Here is a 16526-nt window from a genome sequence, read left to right as displayed (position 1 = left end):
GCTTCCACTATTCCCCTCTGTGGTAGTCTAGACACATCTCTGTAGAACCTAGGACTATTCCATATAACCAAAGTTCTGTATAAAAATATGAAAAAGTGATCCCTAGAACTTACAGGGAAAACTCCATTGTGTACAAGGATTATTTATCAAGTGAGAAAAAAAACTTGGTGACAGGTAAAAAGGCCTGTTTTTAAGGCTGTAAGTTGAATCTTGATTTTAGCTCCAAGGTAAAAATGGAACGCTTAGAGAAAAAGCTTGCTGGCTATGGGTTTGGTGGAACTTTAGTTCATTTTTATTTTCTACTACTCCCACTTGAGATTTCCTCTTCATTGCACAGCAGACTAAATGTCAGTCAGAATTGCTCAACAGAGTTGTGCTTACTGTGAGAAGGGAAGGGCATGTCATTTCTACAGTGAGACGCTGGAGATAGGTGAAAAGTCTTCCCGTAATAAATATATACTTGCTGCACAAAGTGCTAATTGACTTGAGGTTTCTTTTCTTTTTGTTAAGGATAAGGTGTTGGGGGTGTTGGCAAAGGCAAGCCTCCAGGAGATAATGATACAGAATTCAATAGCTCCTAAGGCAGGAGGACTCTTTCCTCTGTTGTACCTTCTCAACACAACCTGCCTGGCAGAAAAAGAAAAATTTATATGATGAACCAGAGTATCTTTGTGTTTATCATTGATTAGAAGATCGATTTCTGTCTGGTTCTTAAGACCAAGATTATGAATCTTTAGGGATTACAGTTTATATTGGATTTGGGGCGCGGGGTAGTCTCTCAACAATCCAATATTCTATCCTGTTGCCCCCACTAAATATAAGTGCACTTGAATTGAGCCACACACTCCAGTTTTGGGTCAGAGCCGTGGCCCCAATACCTGTGAGAAAAATTTTGGAAGAATAATGGAGCTGCATCTGCGGGTGCCTAAGTATTCAATTTGCAAAGGCTACACTGCACAACCCATTCGATGAAATCGGCCTTGGAAAAGATCCACTTTCAGAAAAACCAAAATAGTCCAGATTCTATTTGTTTTCAGATTAATTACAAAGACTTCTCCACTTCCCACACTTCTTCTTTTACTCTAAAATGCCTACTTAATTTTCTCAGAAATGATGTCAATTATGTAGTGTGCAGAAATTTCCTGAAAGAGAGCCAGTATTCTATAAAGCACAGATATAAAGTCTGTGAAGTCTATAAAGACTTCATTCCACTAAGTAGACAGGATGGGGCTGTTGGCTTTTATTGAAGGCAGTGATGTCAAGTCAGGGATTTCTGAATCTTTTCTAGTTACAAATATGTACCTTTGAGTAATGAACCAGGTAAGGAATAGAAAAAGGTAACTTTTTGAATGCTCACGATGTTTGACAGGCATAATCTGATTTCAATTATATTTAACATTTTTTCAGATAATCTCACAAGAGAATGATAACCCCATTGAATAGATAAGAAAACTTAGACTCAAAGAGAACAAGTAGGTAGCCCAAAGACACCTAGCTACTAAGGTGGCAAAGCCAGGTGTGAACCTAGGTCTTTCTACTCCTTGCTCTTTCCACCATGTTCCTTCATACATGATTGTTCTCAAAGCTGGGTGCTCCCATATTCTGACACTTCCATACACTCAGAGAAAGTAGATAGATCTGTAATGTATTTGCAAATGAATATTGCAAGCCATTATAAAACTTTTATCAAATATTCTCCCCAAGATAGCTCTACTCTGCCCCTGACTAATTGGTCTTTTGAGGCATCACTGTTTAAATTTTCTCTTGAACTGTTTTCGGATCAATTAACTAAAATCCGTTAAAAGATCATTTAAGTGTGGCAAATTATTTTTTTTAAGATTTTATTTTTAAGTAATCTCTACACGCAGCATGGGCTCACACCCACAGACAGCCCTGGGATCAAGAGTCACATGGCTTACTGACTGGGTCAGCCAGGCACCCCCTAGCAAATGAATTCTTTTTTTTTTTTTTTTAATGTTTATTTTTAAGAGAGAGACAGCATGAGCAGGGCAGGGGCGGAGAGAGAGAGGGAAAGAGAGAATTTCAAGCAGGCTCCATACTGTCAGCATAGATCCCAATGCAGGGCTCAATCCCACGAATTGCTAGATCGTGACCTAAGCTAAAATCAAGTCCGACACTTAACCAACCCAGGCGCCCTTGGCAAATGCATTAATAGTAAGAAACAAAGTGCAAACAAAGCAGCTTATCTATTTGTTATAGCAACAGTAAGATCATGAATTGTAGCCTTTGACCATACCTCTAGCTGTGTAGCACTTTGCCCAGCTTCCAATAAGTAGTCAAAATACATTTAACAGACTGGTTTTTGCTCCTAGATTTTCTCTGTACAAATTAATACTGTCCCCAGCCATAAGTGTCCAGGACTTGCTACACTGGTAGGTATGATCACTCATGAAAGCCCTTCAGCCTATGGTCACATGAAGCCCTATTGAATAAATAATCTTGCCACTTGATAAGGTAATAAGAAGTACCTCACAGTCACTTCATTTGTAAATTAGTAATAACGTTGTCTACTTTATAGGCCTGTTGTGAGCTTTGCAAGAGCTAGCCAGCTGCCTAGCCACAAGACCAACAGTCAAGAAAGATGACTATTACTTGTACTGTAGTACCTTGAATTACATTATTCCTATGGTTCAGACTCTATATATTCCATGATCATGCCTGAAATGTGAAAGATCTTAAAAGGAAGTATATTCTAGAATCTTTTAATACTCGAATTTTTTAAAAGAACTACTTAGAATGATAGGAAAAATAATAGCCAGTAGTAACTGTTTACTCTGTGTCCAGGACTGTTTTTGAGCGCTTTTATGTTTATTTACCCATTTCATTCTCAAAACAGTCTTCTGAAGTGGGCCTTAGTATTATTCCCATTTTACAGTTGGTGAAATGGATGCAGAGGTTAAGCAACTTGCCCCAGGTCACATGAGTAGTAAGTAGCAAAGCTGGATTTGAACCCAAGCAGTTTTATGCCAGAAACCATGCTTCACTATTATACTAAACGTAGCCAAATTAAATAACTTTGTTTTTCTGATTTGTGCCTTTTCATGTATGTTTAAGAAAGTCCTTCCCTATTTTCCAATACCACCTTCTAAAAGGTTTAAAATTTGCTTTTAGAGACACCTGGGTGGCTCAGTTGGTTAAGCATCTGACTCTTGATTTCAGCTCAGGTCATTATCTCAGAGTTTGTGAGACTGAGCCCATGTTGGGCTCTGTGCTGACAGTGCGGAGCCTGTTTGGGATTTTCTTTCTCTCCCTCTCTCTCTGCCCCTCCCCCACTCGTGCTCCCACATGCACTCTCTCTCAAAATAAATAAACATTAAAAAAATAAAAATTAAAAAATAGAATTTGCTTTTCACATTTGCATTTTAATTGTCTGTCTGGAATGAGGTGGAATCTAATTTTATGTTGTTATATATGGATACCTAATATGCTAGCAAAGGCTTTTGAAAAAGAGAACCACTTTTTCAGTTGGTGCCTTTGTGACTCCCAGCTAAGTATTCTTACCTCTGAGGGCTTTTGTTCATAGCTCAAAAGATACTAAGAGAGTACTCACAGCCCCTGTCCTGTAAATCTATAGTTCAATTTATCTTTTTCTTTCCTTCTCCATTCCTCTTCTCTTCTCCCCTCTTTTTTCCCCTCTCCACCTGTCACAATTTCTCCCTCTTCTCTCTCCTTCCTTTTTAAGGATAGTGCCTGCCAATATTGGGAAGAGTTACTGAGTAATTGAGTGATTCATACTTTCAACTGTTATGCTTCCCTCCTGCAGAAGCTGTCCCCACAGCTTAGTTTTCTTTGAAGGCTGAGGACAGTGGGTTCTGTCAGATACACTCTTACAGGCATATTGATGATTCTGAGTGGGAGTCATATACTGGAAAGATAGAGTGTGGCCCCAGACAGCTCAGGACAGAAGTCAGATTAAAGAGTCTGGTCTACCTCTTTAGTTACTGTGTAGGGAAATAAAATCACAACCAAACTGTGATCTATTTTATAAATAATTATATTGAAATGTTACTGTGGTTTTTTTTTTTTCAAATTTAGAGATATAATAAAACCTTGATTTTATTCCCAAAGCCATATTTTCACCAGTATGATCAATATTTATCCTCCCTGAGTAATAGTTAAACTTGTTTTCTGTACCTGCACTTCTTTACACAAGAGACTACATGTGAGGTGATATTCAGATAACAAAGAACCTAAGAAAACTAGACAATGCATAAGCTTGTAGTCTTGGGTCAGTGGTATTTCATATTTGCTTTCCTTTTCCTGTGGTAGATTTAAGCTATTAAACATAAGTACACAGAGTCTATTACGTACTATAGTTATGGGATCTGAAATCCCATTCAGAAAGAAAATCATGCATTGGAAACCCTGTGCAACTGAAGAGAGAGTTTCTAAGCTCCATTTTCAACTTTTTTCAACGTGGTTATCTGGGACTCTGGCTCATTCTCCTTTCTCCTGCTTCCGTCTGGCCCTTTCACTGCTCGTTAGCTTGCACCTAAAAATGAATGGGGCCGATGGAGGAAGTTACACAAAATAATTATTTGCTAGTCCCTAACTATTCTGGACATTTTTGTTATTAGGGGAACATAATGTCATTTTGCTATTCATTTCAGTTTTAAATTATCTTTTGATTTTATTTAAATGCACATTATTTCTCATTTGTTCATCTAAAAAGGAAATAGTTTTTATTCATATCAGTAGTAAAAATTAATTCCAGTAATGAACTTTCCAGTAATGAACTAATATTTTTAGAGTTCTAGAGCACCATAATTCCTGCTCAGATGGCAAACTGAGGAGATATAACCAAGATAAAACAAAGACTGACAAGCTAATTATCAGCATTTCACGAATATTTAACATTTGGTATAAGAGGGTAGCCTACAGTTCTTTCTATCAAATTGTTGGCTGGTTACAGATTAGGACTGGGGACCAAGTAAAGGGTTATGATCTTAACCTCTAAGATGGTAATTTGTAATTTGACACTCATACTGGGAATTTTATTACCCTGAAATGGTTCTTTTATTATTTCTGTTCCTGCTCAGTAGAGAGCAATTTCTAAAGACTTTTTGCATGAGCCCTACTTTAATGTACTACAAGCCACACCCAAGGTTTTTTGTTTTGTTTTGTTTTTGTTTTTATATCCTGAGTTAGGGAAACCTGACCTCTCCCAGCTTTGGCTAACAGCTTTGAAATTGGATAGTTTCAGTTTTCAAATCTGAGCAGCTTGCCTTTTTCTTTATCTCCTTTGAGTGGTTGCTCACCCATATGAAGGATAGTTATTGTGTGTGTTTTGGAATCCCTTATCTAATAAAAAACCTTCTACTGGATAGAATTCACAAAGTTTGAACTCCAGAAGACCTGAACTTAGTTGTTGACTTGATTAATTTCTTACCTCTCACTGTCCCTCTCCCTGGGTATTCACTTTCTCTTGCCCAAGTTTATCACAGTTACTTGTGATCTGGGATATTAACTCTAACAGGATACCACATTTATCCTTGGCACTTTCGGTAGTAACTTCTCTTTCTTACCACCACCTGTTTCCAGCTACCAATTGAGGGTCCCTATCAGAATAGAGAGAATAATTCCATCACCTTGACATACTTTGGATAAAAAGACACTGTGATAAATAGGACTTTTATATCTAGCCAGTAAAATACCTGTTGTCACCAGCATTTTGGATGACCATAATCTGAGAGCGTGGATTGGAATTAGTGATGTCTGAATACTAAAATGCTTTTCCTATAATTAAATTGAAATGCAGATGTACCTTGTTTCACAAAAGTATGTGTGAAGAATGTAAATTAAATCATGCTTTAAATCCACTAGGGGAGCTTTGAATATTGTGATAAATTCTCTAACAAAGGAAGACACCCCCAGTTTACATCTTGTGCATATCTTTTTTCATATGTCTGTTTTGTGTAAAGCAAAGTATACTTGTATAAGGACAGTACCCAAGAGGGAGATGGGGCTTGTATAGGACAGGAGGACTTTGGTCAACTATCTGTGCTGAGATCTGGGAGTATGTAAATTTTCAATACATTTGGCCCATTGATTCCGGAGAGGTAGTCCTCTTGGGCTCCTTCTAACATCCACTTCTTATTTTTACACTAGATTGAGCGTTTGGAAGTAAGCAGCCTCGCCCAGACTTCCAGTGCAGTGGCCTCCAGCACTGATGGCAGTATCCACACAGACTCTGTGGATGGAACACCGGACCCTCAGCGCACAAAGGCTGCTATTGCTCATCTGCAGCAGAAGATCCTGAAGCTCACAGAACAGATCAAGATTGCACAAACAGCCCGGGATGACAACGTTGCTGAGTACTTGAAGCTTGCCAACAGTGCAGACAAGCAGCAGGCTGCCCGCATCAAGCAGGTCTTTGAGAAGAAGAACCAGAAATCTGCCCAAACCATCCTCCAGCTACAAAAGAAGCTTGAGCACTACCACAGGAAACTCCGAGAGGTGGAGCAGAATGGGATTCCCCGGCAGCCGAAGGATGTCTTCAGGGACATGCACCAGGGTCTGAAGGATGTGGGAGCAAAGGTGACTGGCTTCAGTGAAGGTGTGGTGGACAGTGTCAAAGGTGGACTTTCTAGCTTCTCCCAAGCAACTCATTCAGCAGCAGGGGCCGTAGTCTCAAAACCCAGAGAGATTGCTTCACTAATCCGGAATAAATTTGGCAGTGCAGACAACATCCCTAACCTGAAGGACTCTTTAGAGGAAGGGCAAGTGGATGATGGGGGGAAGGCTTTGGGGGTGATTTCAAACTTTCAATCAAGCCCAAAATATGGTAGTGAGGAAGATTGTTCTAGTGCCACTTCAGGCTCAGTGGGAGCCAATAGCACCACTGGAGGCATTGCTGTAGGAGCATCCAGCTCCAAAACAAACACTCTGGACATGCAGAGCTCAGGATTTGATGCACTACTACATGAGATCCAGGAGATCCGGGAAACCCAGGCCAGACTGGAGGAATCCTTTGAGACCCTCAAGGAACATTATCAGAGAGACTATTCATTAATAATGCAGGCCTTACAGGAGGAGCGATATAGGTAAGTTATATGGCATTAAAATCCTAAATTATTTCTGTTTGCAGTTCCCCTCCCTTTGGATATGGGGAAGTGGCTTTAAAAGGTCTGAGAAGGGTGTCCTTTTTTTTTTTTTTTTTGTAGTGTCCAGAGCACTTTAGATATGTCCTATGGCATCCACATAGTTCCTATGAGAGCAAAATAGAGACACAGCAAAGTTAAATGACTCCTAAGATCATACACCAATGAAGCATTTTGGTCAGAGCATGACAATTACTGTAACTCTCTAGTATTCTGTTCCAGTTTAGGACTTTCACATGAAGCCTGCACTTTCTAAGACATTTCACCTATTTATAATCACAGAACCACAAATCATTGCAACCTACAATTGTACTACATTGAATTCAAAAGATCTACAACCCTCTGAACTCTAAGAAATCTAAGAAAAATCTAAGATATAGCCTGCCTAAAATGTAATGAACACTGTAGATATTTGGCCTTAAATGCACTTATGTAAGCATTTGGTGTGGAGAAAGTAGACTGAAAATATATCCAGATAAACAACGTCCATTACCTTTGTTATGAATTGGCAAGTGTTTGAATGGGTGTGGACTTAAACATGAAACGGTTCTACAGTAGTTAGAGAATTCTCAAAGGGCTAACTGCTTTGAGTCATAATCTGTGCTAAAGGTAAAAGCTGGTCTTCTGTTCCATATTACAATCCATATTCATATTAGACCACTCTCAGTTCTCTAAATACGTGTTTTTCCCCCTTGTTTCCATCACATGCAAAGAGAAATATCCCCCATGGAGTACTCATTCAGATCCAAAGTCTGTCAGGCAGAGACAGGCCACCTCATTGATACAGATTAAGGGCCAGTCTTACAGAAGCCACAGGTCAGGGGAGGTCTTGAAAGACCTGAGTTTTGGTTCTATCCCAGATACTAACTCAAGAGAATCCTCATTTCTTCCACTCTAATACCAAGGGTTGAACAGACGATCTCTTAAGGTCCATTTCACCTCTTTAAAAAAAAAAAAAAAAAAAGAGTTTTTTTGTTTTTTTTTAAGTTTGCTTTTATGAGAGAATTTTAAGGCTTGTAATAAATTGTTCATGTGCATCACTTAGCTCTGAGAGGAGTTACAGCTGAGAGCTGGTTTCAGGTGGTAAAAATACTATTCAGTAATTCAGTCCTGCCTCTTATCTTTGCTCTTCTGTCCTTGACTTCTAACTTGAGACTTTAAGGGAGAAGAAAGGTGAGTGTGGGAGAGAGAAATAAAGTTCTAAAAGCAAGTATATTACTATTATTTGTGTTTTATATATTCTTTCGTATACTTAAAAGACAATATCTAAAGTGAGCAGTCTAACAATCAAATATACTCTAAAAATAAAACACCTGATCTCTTATACAGTGTGAAACCTAACTTCCAAGTTCAAATTCTAGGTCTGCCACTTGCTAACCTTGAAAACTGGGCAAGTTTCTAAAGTTCTCAGTCTTGGTTTCCTCATCTGTAACATAGGAATAATAACAGCCTTTCATATGCTTATTGTGACATTTAAATGGAAAAATTTATGTAAAGCACATAACTCAGTGCCTGGTCCCCTGAGTGCTTGATTGATGTTAGGTGGCAGTTGCTACTGCTGCTATTGAAATAGATCCCTCTGGGGCGCCTGGGTGGCTCCCCAAATCTAGGTTTCTGCTCAGGTCATGATCTCACAGTTTTGTGAGTCTGAGCCCCGAGTTGGACTCTGCTGTGACAGCGCAGAACCTGCTTGGGCTTCTCTCTCTCTCCCTTGCTCTCTGCCCCTCCCCCACTCACACTGTCTCTGTCTCTCAAAATAAATAAACTTTAAATAAAATAAAATAGACCCCTCTGAACATTGAGACCTGGGCATCCCACAGTCAGTTGCTCAAAAACACAGTTGCCTGCTTTGATCCCTTTATTTTGAATGGATGGTTAAACATTCCTGGTTTTAAATTCTTTCAGAGCTTAAAAGTCATACAGAGCTTGTTATGTCTTCAAGTCAGATGTAGGCCAATTTGAGAAAATCAGAGAGGAAAAACAGGCCTCCCAAGGCCCAGTTTTGTATCCATTTAAAATAATTCAAGGGCACCTGGGTGGCTCAGGTCATGATCTCACAGTTCTTGGTTTCAAGCCCAACATCAGGCTCTCTGCAGTCAGCATAGAGCTTGCTTCAGATCCTCTGTCTCCCTCTCTCTCTGGCCCTCCCCTGCTTGTTCTCTATCTTTCTCAAAATAAATAAATAAACTTTTAAAAAAATGTTTTAAAAAAGTAAATAATTCAGACAGGACAGAACTTTACCTGGTCATTATCACCTCATTGTAAGAGTCAAGTCCAAACCATTTGTGAGGTAATGAGAAGTGCATTTCTTTCATTGCACTTTGCGTTCTCTGTAGTTAATAAGTGATTAGTTTTATGGAATAAAGAGAGCATAAAGAAAACTTAAGAATTTTCAAAACCAGAGGTAAAACTTGGAGGGCCAGGGGAAGACATAGTATAATGTATAATCTGACTTTTGTCATATCACTTCAGCTTTAGAATGGTCTTTCCTTAAAACAGAATCCACACACACACACACACACACAATGTATATATATACATACATATATACCATATGTATGTATATATATATATATACACGTATGTATGTATGTATGTATGTGTGTGTATATATATATATATATATAAATATAAAGAAGGGAACGTTAAATGAATATAAAAAAATGAATGGTATGTTTCATTAATTTTTTTAATTTAAAGTTTATTTATTTTGAGAGATCATGAGCAGAAGGGGGGGGGGGGGGCAGAGAAAAAGGGAGAGAGAGATAATCCAAAGCAGGCTCCTCACTGTCAGCACAGAGCCTGATGTGGGGCTTGAACTCATGAACTGTGAGATCATGACCTGAGCTGAAACCAAGAGTCAGGCTTACCCGACTGAGCCATCCAGGCATCCCTTAGAACAGAATCTTGAAGAAAGAAAGCCTGTTTTTTTCCCCAGGGAAAGGCAGCAGAAATGTCACAACTGTTTCACTCAACTATTTTGTTGCACCACTATTTATTTCCATGTATAGAGCAGTTAAAATTTTCTCCTCTGTTACATGTTTTTAACCAGTAAGTACACTTAATTTTGTTGATCTTTGAACTATTTCTGGTAGGTCAATTTTCCCCACACATTGAAGCTTATTCTTAAGCATCAAAACTTTTCATGTTTTAAGCATTTGGGGAGAATTTTTCTACCTTCTTTTAACAGAATAACACACCAAACCTTAACTTGTTTGGAAATAGCTAGAACAGTAGTGTTCTAGCTCTGTGATACTCTCAGGTCAGTGAGAGTGGTAGGGTTATGTGCCTCTGCAGTAAGTAGTCCTAGACAGCTTGCTCTTTAAAGTTCTTTCGCCTACTTCTTATAAAAAAATTTTTTTTTTCCCTTTCCGTATCTCTACATTATTACTGAGCTGCCTGCAACAGCCTATCTTTACTAATTTCTACTTCAGCTCTGTTGTATGTAGGTTTGGCTGTTTATCTAGGAAGGAAGTAGGCTATCTAGGGATGGACGTAAGGGACTCTTCCTCCCTGCCCCCCAAGGGACTCTTCTGTGACCAATTAAAGGGACTCTTCTGTGACCAATTAAGGCTGCACTAGATGCATTTCTGTTTATTTTCTGTATTTTATTTTATTCATATATGAGTTGACAGGAAGGAGGCCGTGTACAGTTGTTGCTTGTTACTTAAATGAGGAGGAATACACTGTCGCTGATGGCATTTACTGAATTCCTATGGTGTACATAATGCCAGATGGTTTATATATATTTGCTAATCTTCACAATAGCCCTTCAGGTGCATTGTATTATCCTCATTTTATAGATGAGGAAAGTGAGGCCCAGTGGAGTTTTAAATTTTGCCAAAAGGTTACTCACTAAGTGGTAAAGCCAGAAATCATGCCCAGTTTTACTTGACTCCAAAGCCAGTGCTTTTTTTCATTCCAGGACAATTTCTTTTCTTCCCCAAGCTCACCCTGAATCCTATATGATTAAAAGACTAGCCTATAGTCTAGCTCTAGGAAGCATTGACTGCATCGGGTATGGGAGGCCTTTTCCAGGTCAAAGTGTGTGTTTCACTAAAAGTTGAGTCACTGTTTCTAACACATTTTATAAAATTCTGTGAATACAAAAGCTCTGCAAAGTTTTCTACAGCAGTGTAGGTAATAGGGGAAACCTGCCTAAGGAAACTCACTTCCATCCTTATTTCCTCCTTTGCAGAGTCCCTTCTCAGTATTGTCACTCACTTAATTGCTTCCCATTGCTCTCTACCTGTGAATAGCACCAAGTTAAGATTTTTACCCAAGGCCATCTACTTACTGTGAAATAATCAAAAACATTCAAACGCCTGTGGAGTACAGTCTCTCTCTCTTCACCCACATAACTATGCCATGCTGAGTATGTCTTCAGCACCCACATGCACTCAGCCCAGGAAGCTACTGTAACAAAGCTTAGATATGAACTCCGCATCAACCTTTGATCAGGAATTGGGTGTTTAGTCTTTGAGCTTTGCATTGGGCTCTCAGATATGAGTGAGAGCATATATTTTGGGAAAGTAGGATACAAGGTTTAGACATTTTTTTTGGTGATGGAATTACACTAACTTCAGATTCTTCTTGTCCACATAGCCTGTGCATCCCATTAAAGTATTATCACAGGTTTGTTAGTGGAACCTGGGTTCATGTAGTACTTCAGAAATAGAAGGGGCCCTTAGATATCTAGTTTAATCTCATTTTATACATGACTACACTGAGACCCAGAAAGATAAAGTGACTTTTGCCGGGTCACACATTAAAATGGCTTAACGTATATTTTACTCTGCTAAAAACTGGAAGACTAGCTCTGTTCCCCTGGTGGATGTAATATATTAATAAGCCACCATAGGAAAAAGTTGAGCCGTGGCAAAATGCATTGAAAATAGGGGAGAACCAGGAAACCATTCATTGACAGTTGTACAGGTTCCTTTTGTAATTTTTTCCTTAGGAGATCTGGCCTGCAACCCTACTCAGCTACTGCCAGTATATGGCAGTGTCATGTAGGGCAGGCTAAAAACCCTTCTCGTGTTCACAAGCAGTAATACCATTTTGAAAGCTTCTATTTTAAGAGGATTACTGTCCTTTGGAAACTGGCTTCTCAGACTCTTTGTATTAAGCCCAGGGATATTTTAAATTGCCCTGAATCATAAGAGCAAAAATACAGAAGAAGGCAGTCGCCGTGAGCAGTCATCACATGCAGTGGAACCATGGGTAGCTAGGCTAACCCAATTAGCACAGGCCATTGGAGTTTTAACTAAACAAATGGTCAGTTAAATATAATTTCATTTTACCATCACTAGACATGAGAAAGATATGACCAGAGACCGATTTTAGCTCCATTATTCCAGGTGTTAGCTCAATATCAACTGTAAATTGATCTGAGACTCTCAGATCAATGTATATGTAGACTAGGTTTGAACAGTAAGTTGAAATTGAAACTGAGAATATTGGATCAAATTAGCTATTATAAAGAAAAAAAGCCCAATTGAAATATGTCCTTATGAAGAATAAGACCTTCCATAAAAGAGATTTACAGATGTGCTGCTCTTCCCAGTTTAGCCACTGAAGAGGTAATAGAGGAAGAATAGGAGGGAAGGAGAGAGGAAGAGAGGGAGGGAAAAATTATTTTACTTCAGTAATTAATTGAGGTTGGACAAGCCTGAATTCACTTGCCAGTTCTGACACTAGTTAGCTGTGTGACAGTATGTAACTCATCTGAGCCTTAGTTTTCTCTATAAAAACAAGGTAATGATATCTATTGTACATGGTTGTTGAGATTATTAAAGGAGATAATGTATGTGGAAGCACCTAGTATAGTCTGTGGTATGCCAGGATGTTGGAAAGCTGTCATTACCAAGTTTCCAAATTGCCTAGAAACCCACCTCCGCCCCCGCCCCACCAGCTTTTATATTTATTCCCTATATGCTTTAGGCATCTGCTGTTTCTTGTCTTTAAGATAATGCACTGCCTACCCTGAAAGTTTGGGGGACTAATTCTATGCTTTTTACTTTCCAACTAAAGACTAGTTCAGTGTTCCCTAGCCTCTTTTCAGGCTTCAACACAAATGAGGTAACAAAAAGTGAGGACAAGACATCTACTTTCCCTAATTCAGCCACGAATGTATTCAAGTTGCCACTACAGGTCATACCCTTACCCTACCTATGTGTCTCTTTTCTGGTCAAACACTGGCAGCAGCTACCTCAGGTCCCTGTTGGTGTTAGCACCGGGACCTAGTTCTTCCTGTTTCTCTTAATACCTGCTCTACAAGATTTTCAGCCATCCTGTCCTAGTGACCTGTTGCCCAACTAGAGAAGTACCACTAGCTCTCAGAGATGGCTCTGAACTTTTGAGCCACACCCAAAGAGTGATGCACTAGGTGAAGCATTCCCAGCCTGGCACTCATCCAGTTCCTCATTCATCAGGAATTTGACCCAAAAGAGCACCAGGTTATCTTTGATCTAAGAAGATGACTACTGTGTGTACTAATCCAATGGCTGAAATACTTTATCAATTTATATATTATTATTTATTGTTTACCTACAACAAAATCTACATGTGTTTTTATATTTTGTAAATAGAGCAGATTTTACTTCAGGGGGAGGTGGATTTCATCTGCCAAAATATGACATAACCTACATTTTAAAAAGATCTTACAGTCTTAAGGCTTTCTGTTTGCTAATAGTTGAAGTCAAACTGTATTGAAATTTTCTTTGAGTTGTAGTAATGATTTCAGAAGAACTTCTGAGTAAAAAGTCTCAAAATGAGATTATTAATCTCATTTTTTGTGTTTAAGCTGAAGTCTCATGGAAAACACATGCCAGTCAAAATCATACACTTGGATCAAGAATTTCGTCTCCTTTCATGTCCAGAGAGCTCTAACTGGTGTCATATCAAGAGGTTAAAATCCCTTACAGAGAGTTCTTGATTTTAAAAAATCACATTTGTGAAAGGCTGTACACAGTTTACTTTCCCTTCCCCTCTCCACCTCAGTCTTTGATAATAATATTTAATTAAAGGACAGAGGTGTTCTTTCTATGAATTCCCTAGAGATCCAAGTTCCTTGTTTTAGGATTTTGGTAGGAAGTAAACACTAGCAAGTAAAGCAAAAGAGATTATAATGTTAATAATGAGAGTAGTGGGAACTGTAGTAATAGATGTTTTCTTCCTTTTGTTGTTGTTTAGATTTTGCATTTGATTAGTCGTATAGGAACAATAAGTTTTTTAAAAGGCAACAGTAAACTCTAAAAAGAGGAAGCATGAACTGAGTGGTTCAGATTTTCAGTACACCTCACTAACCTAACAAGGGGAAGTTACTGCATCTTTCTCAGTCTCCCATTCCTTAATTACAAATTAAAGTACCTCCTAGGGACAAAGGAGGTAAGGATTAAGGTAGAAATGTCTTCATGAATCAGAGGCAGATGCCACACATAAAAAGGCATGGGGGGGTGGAGGTGTGTAGTTATTGTTATTACTGGTGCTAGTGTTTTGATGTTTTGATGCTTACAGTGATTAACTAGATGTAGACCGAACCCTAAATTCCTCCCCTGCTTGCACTCCTCCACCCAAAATGACACCACATCATCTTTACTGGGCTCTTTGTGTTAGCCTGATTTCAGACCATAATTTCACATATAGGTTATGTAAGCCACATAAAAATGACTGATGGCACTGAAAAATGTTTGACTGCAAATTGCTATGCCTGATCAGGTTTGTGCTTTCAAATTGTGGGTTGTGAGGTTGTGAAAAAAGCTGAGGAACAAACTTCCATGACCTGGGTGAACAAATCAGCAAAAGTGTTTTAGCAGTGACAGGCCCATTAAAGTTCTTTCAAGGTGCTGAAGCAACCTGGGAGACCTGCATTCCAAGACACCCAGGGCATCTTGCCAACCTCTTTGTTCATAGCATTTTACAAAAGCCCCAGAGTTTATGGCTTTCTTGGTTTCCTCCCTGATGTTTCCTGCAGATCGGAGGTGCTTAACTATGGTAACCCAAACACAACTGTGTGAGTGTAAAGGCGCCTGGCTGGCTTAATAGAGCATGTGACTCATGATCTCAGGGTCATGAGTTTGAGCCCCACGTTGAGGATAGAGCCTACTTTAAAAAAAAAAAAATTGTGCGGGGTGCCTGGGTGGCTTAGTCGGTTAAGCATCCAGCTCTTGATTTCCGCTCAGGTCATGATCTCATGGTTTGTGGGATCAAACCCCACCATGGGCTCTGCACTAACAGTGAAGAGCCTGCTTGGGATTCTCTCTTTCCCTCTCTCTCTCCCTGCCCCTCCCCTGCTCATGTGTTCTCTCTCTCCCTCAAAAAATAAACAAACATGAGGGGGGCCTGGGGGGCCCTGTCGGTTAAGCATCTGACTTTGGCTCAGGTCATGATCTCACAGTTCTTGAGTTTCAGCCCTGCATCAGGTGAGCTTGAACCTCCTTCGGGTGAGCTCAAGTCCCACTCCTGGCTCCACACTCTGTCTCCCTCTTTTTCTGCATTTTGTGGGATTCTCTCTCTCTACTCCTCACACATGCTCTCTCTCTCAAAAATAAGTAAGTAAATAAATAAATAAAGGTTTCTTATTAAAAATAAATAACATGAAAAATTTTTAATTAGAAAAAACTGTAAGTGTAAATAGGATTTCAGCTACATAATAACAGCTGTGACTTTTCTGTTCTTTCAGAAAGTCCTCATTCTCCAGGTAATTATTATGACTTGAAGAGGGAAGCAACTGCTAGTAGTTATTAGTTGGTGAATTAATGCAGCTGTTTCAAGTGGACCCATTGTGGGTCTTGCTTCACCCTTGAATTCTGCAGCTTTGTGTCACCTTGGCAAGTCTCCTAACCTGTTGGTTGTTCTGTTTTCATCTGTGGGGACATGGAGCTCATTCTACTTACCCAAATGCTACTTTGCTATTTAACTAATTGTTAATAAAGTACTGTCTGTGGGAACAGTAGTATATTTTCATACTTGGGAAGACTCTCAGCTTGAGGAGATTTTGCTATTAATTTCTCATGTAACCGTGAGTAAATTGTTTAATCTCTGAAGGACTTTATTTTTTACAAGGTTATGGTGAGGATTAACCATTTCTACTCGACTCTTTTTAGGGATTTGGAAAGATCAGTTGAAACTTACTTGAGATACTTTCCCTTTCACACATACAAAACAGATGTCTTTAAAGAAAGATAGGTAGGACAGTTTCATCAATTTAAAGGAAAGCTTGGAATAGTCCAGTGAATGGACTTGGTTATCTGGCAAACTTGAGTCAGGGAGATAGCAGGAACCCATTTGTATGTTTGTGCTGGCCCTCCTGATGAGGAAATAAGAGAGGCATGTGCCTCTCTTCTTCTTCTTGAAAAGGACAGAATGTGTACCCAGAAACCCTTTTGTGTGATGTCATAGGAA

General features: G+C 39.2%; 1 protein-coding gene across 11 annotated transcripts in view; it reads left to right on the top strand.

The window, feature by feature from the left end:
* TMCC1 (transmembrane and coiled-coil domain family 1) overlaps positions 1-16526 on the top strand; it is a 252409-nt gene that overhangs the window by 220782 nt on the left and 15101 nt on the right. For all 11 annotated transcript variants that reach the window (XM_081794993.1, XM_078442723.2, XM_078442728.2 and 8 more), the window contains one exon: positions 6130-7064. In XM_081794993.1, the coding sequence (XP_081651119.1) occupies positions 6130-7064 (935 nt within the window). The remainder of the gene's footprint in view (positions 1-6129; positions 7065-16526) is intronic.

Source organism: Panthera onca, chromosome A2 (assembly GCF_046562875.1).
Source record: "Panthera onca isolate mPanOnc1 chromosome A2, mPanOnc1 haplotype 2, whole genome shotgun sequence".
Lineage (NCBI taxonomy): Eukaryota > Metazoa > Chordata > Mammalia > Carnivora > Felidae > Panthera > Panthera onca.
Note: the sequence above shows the minus strand (reverse complement) of the source record. Positions and strands in the feature narration are given on the sequence as shown.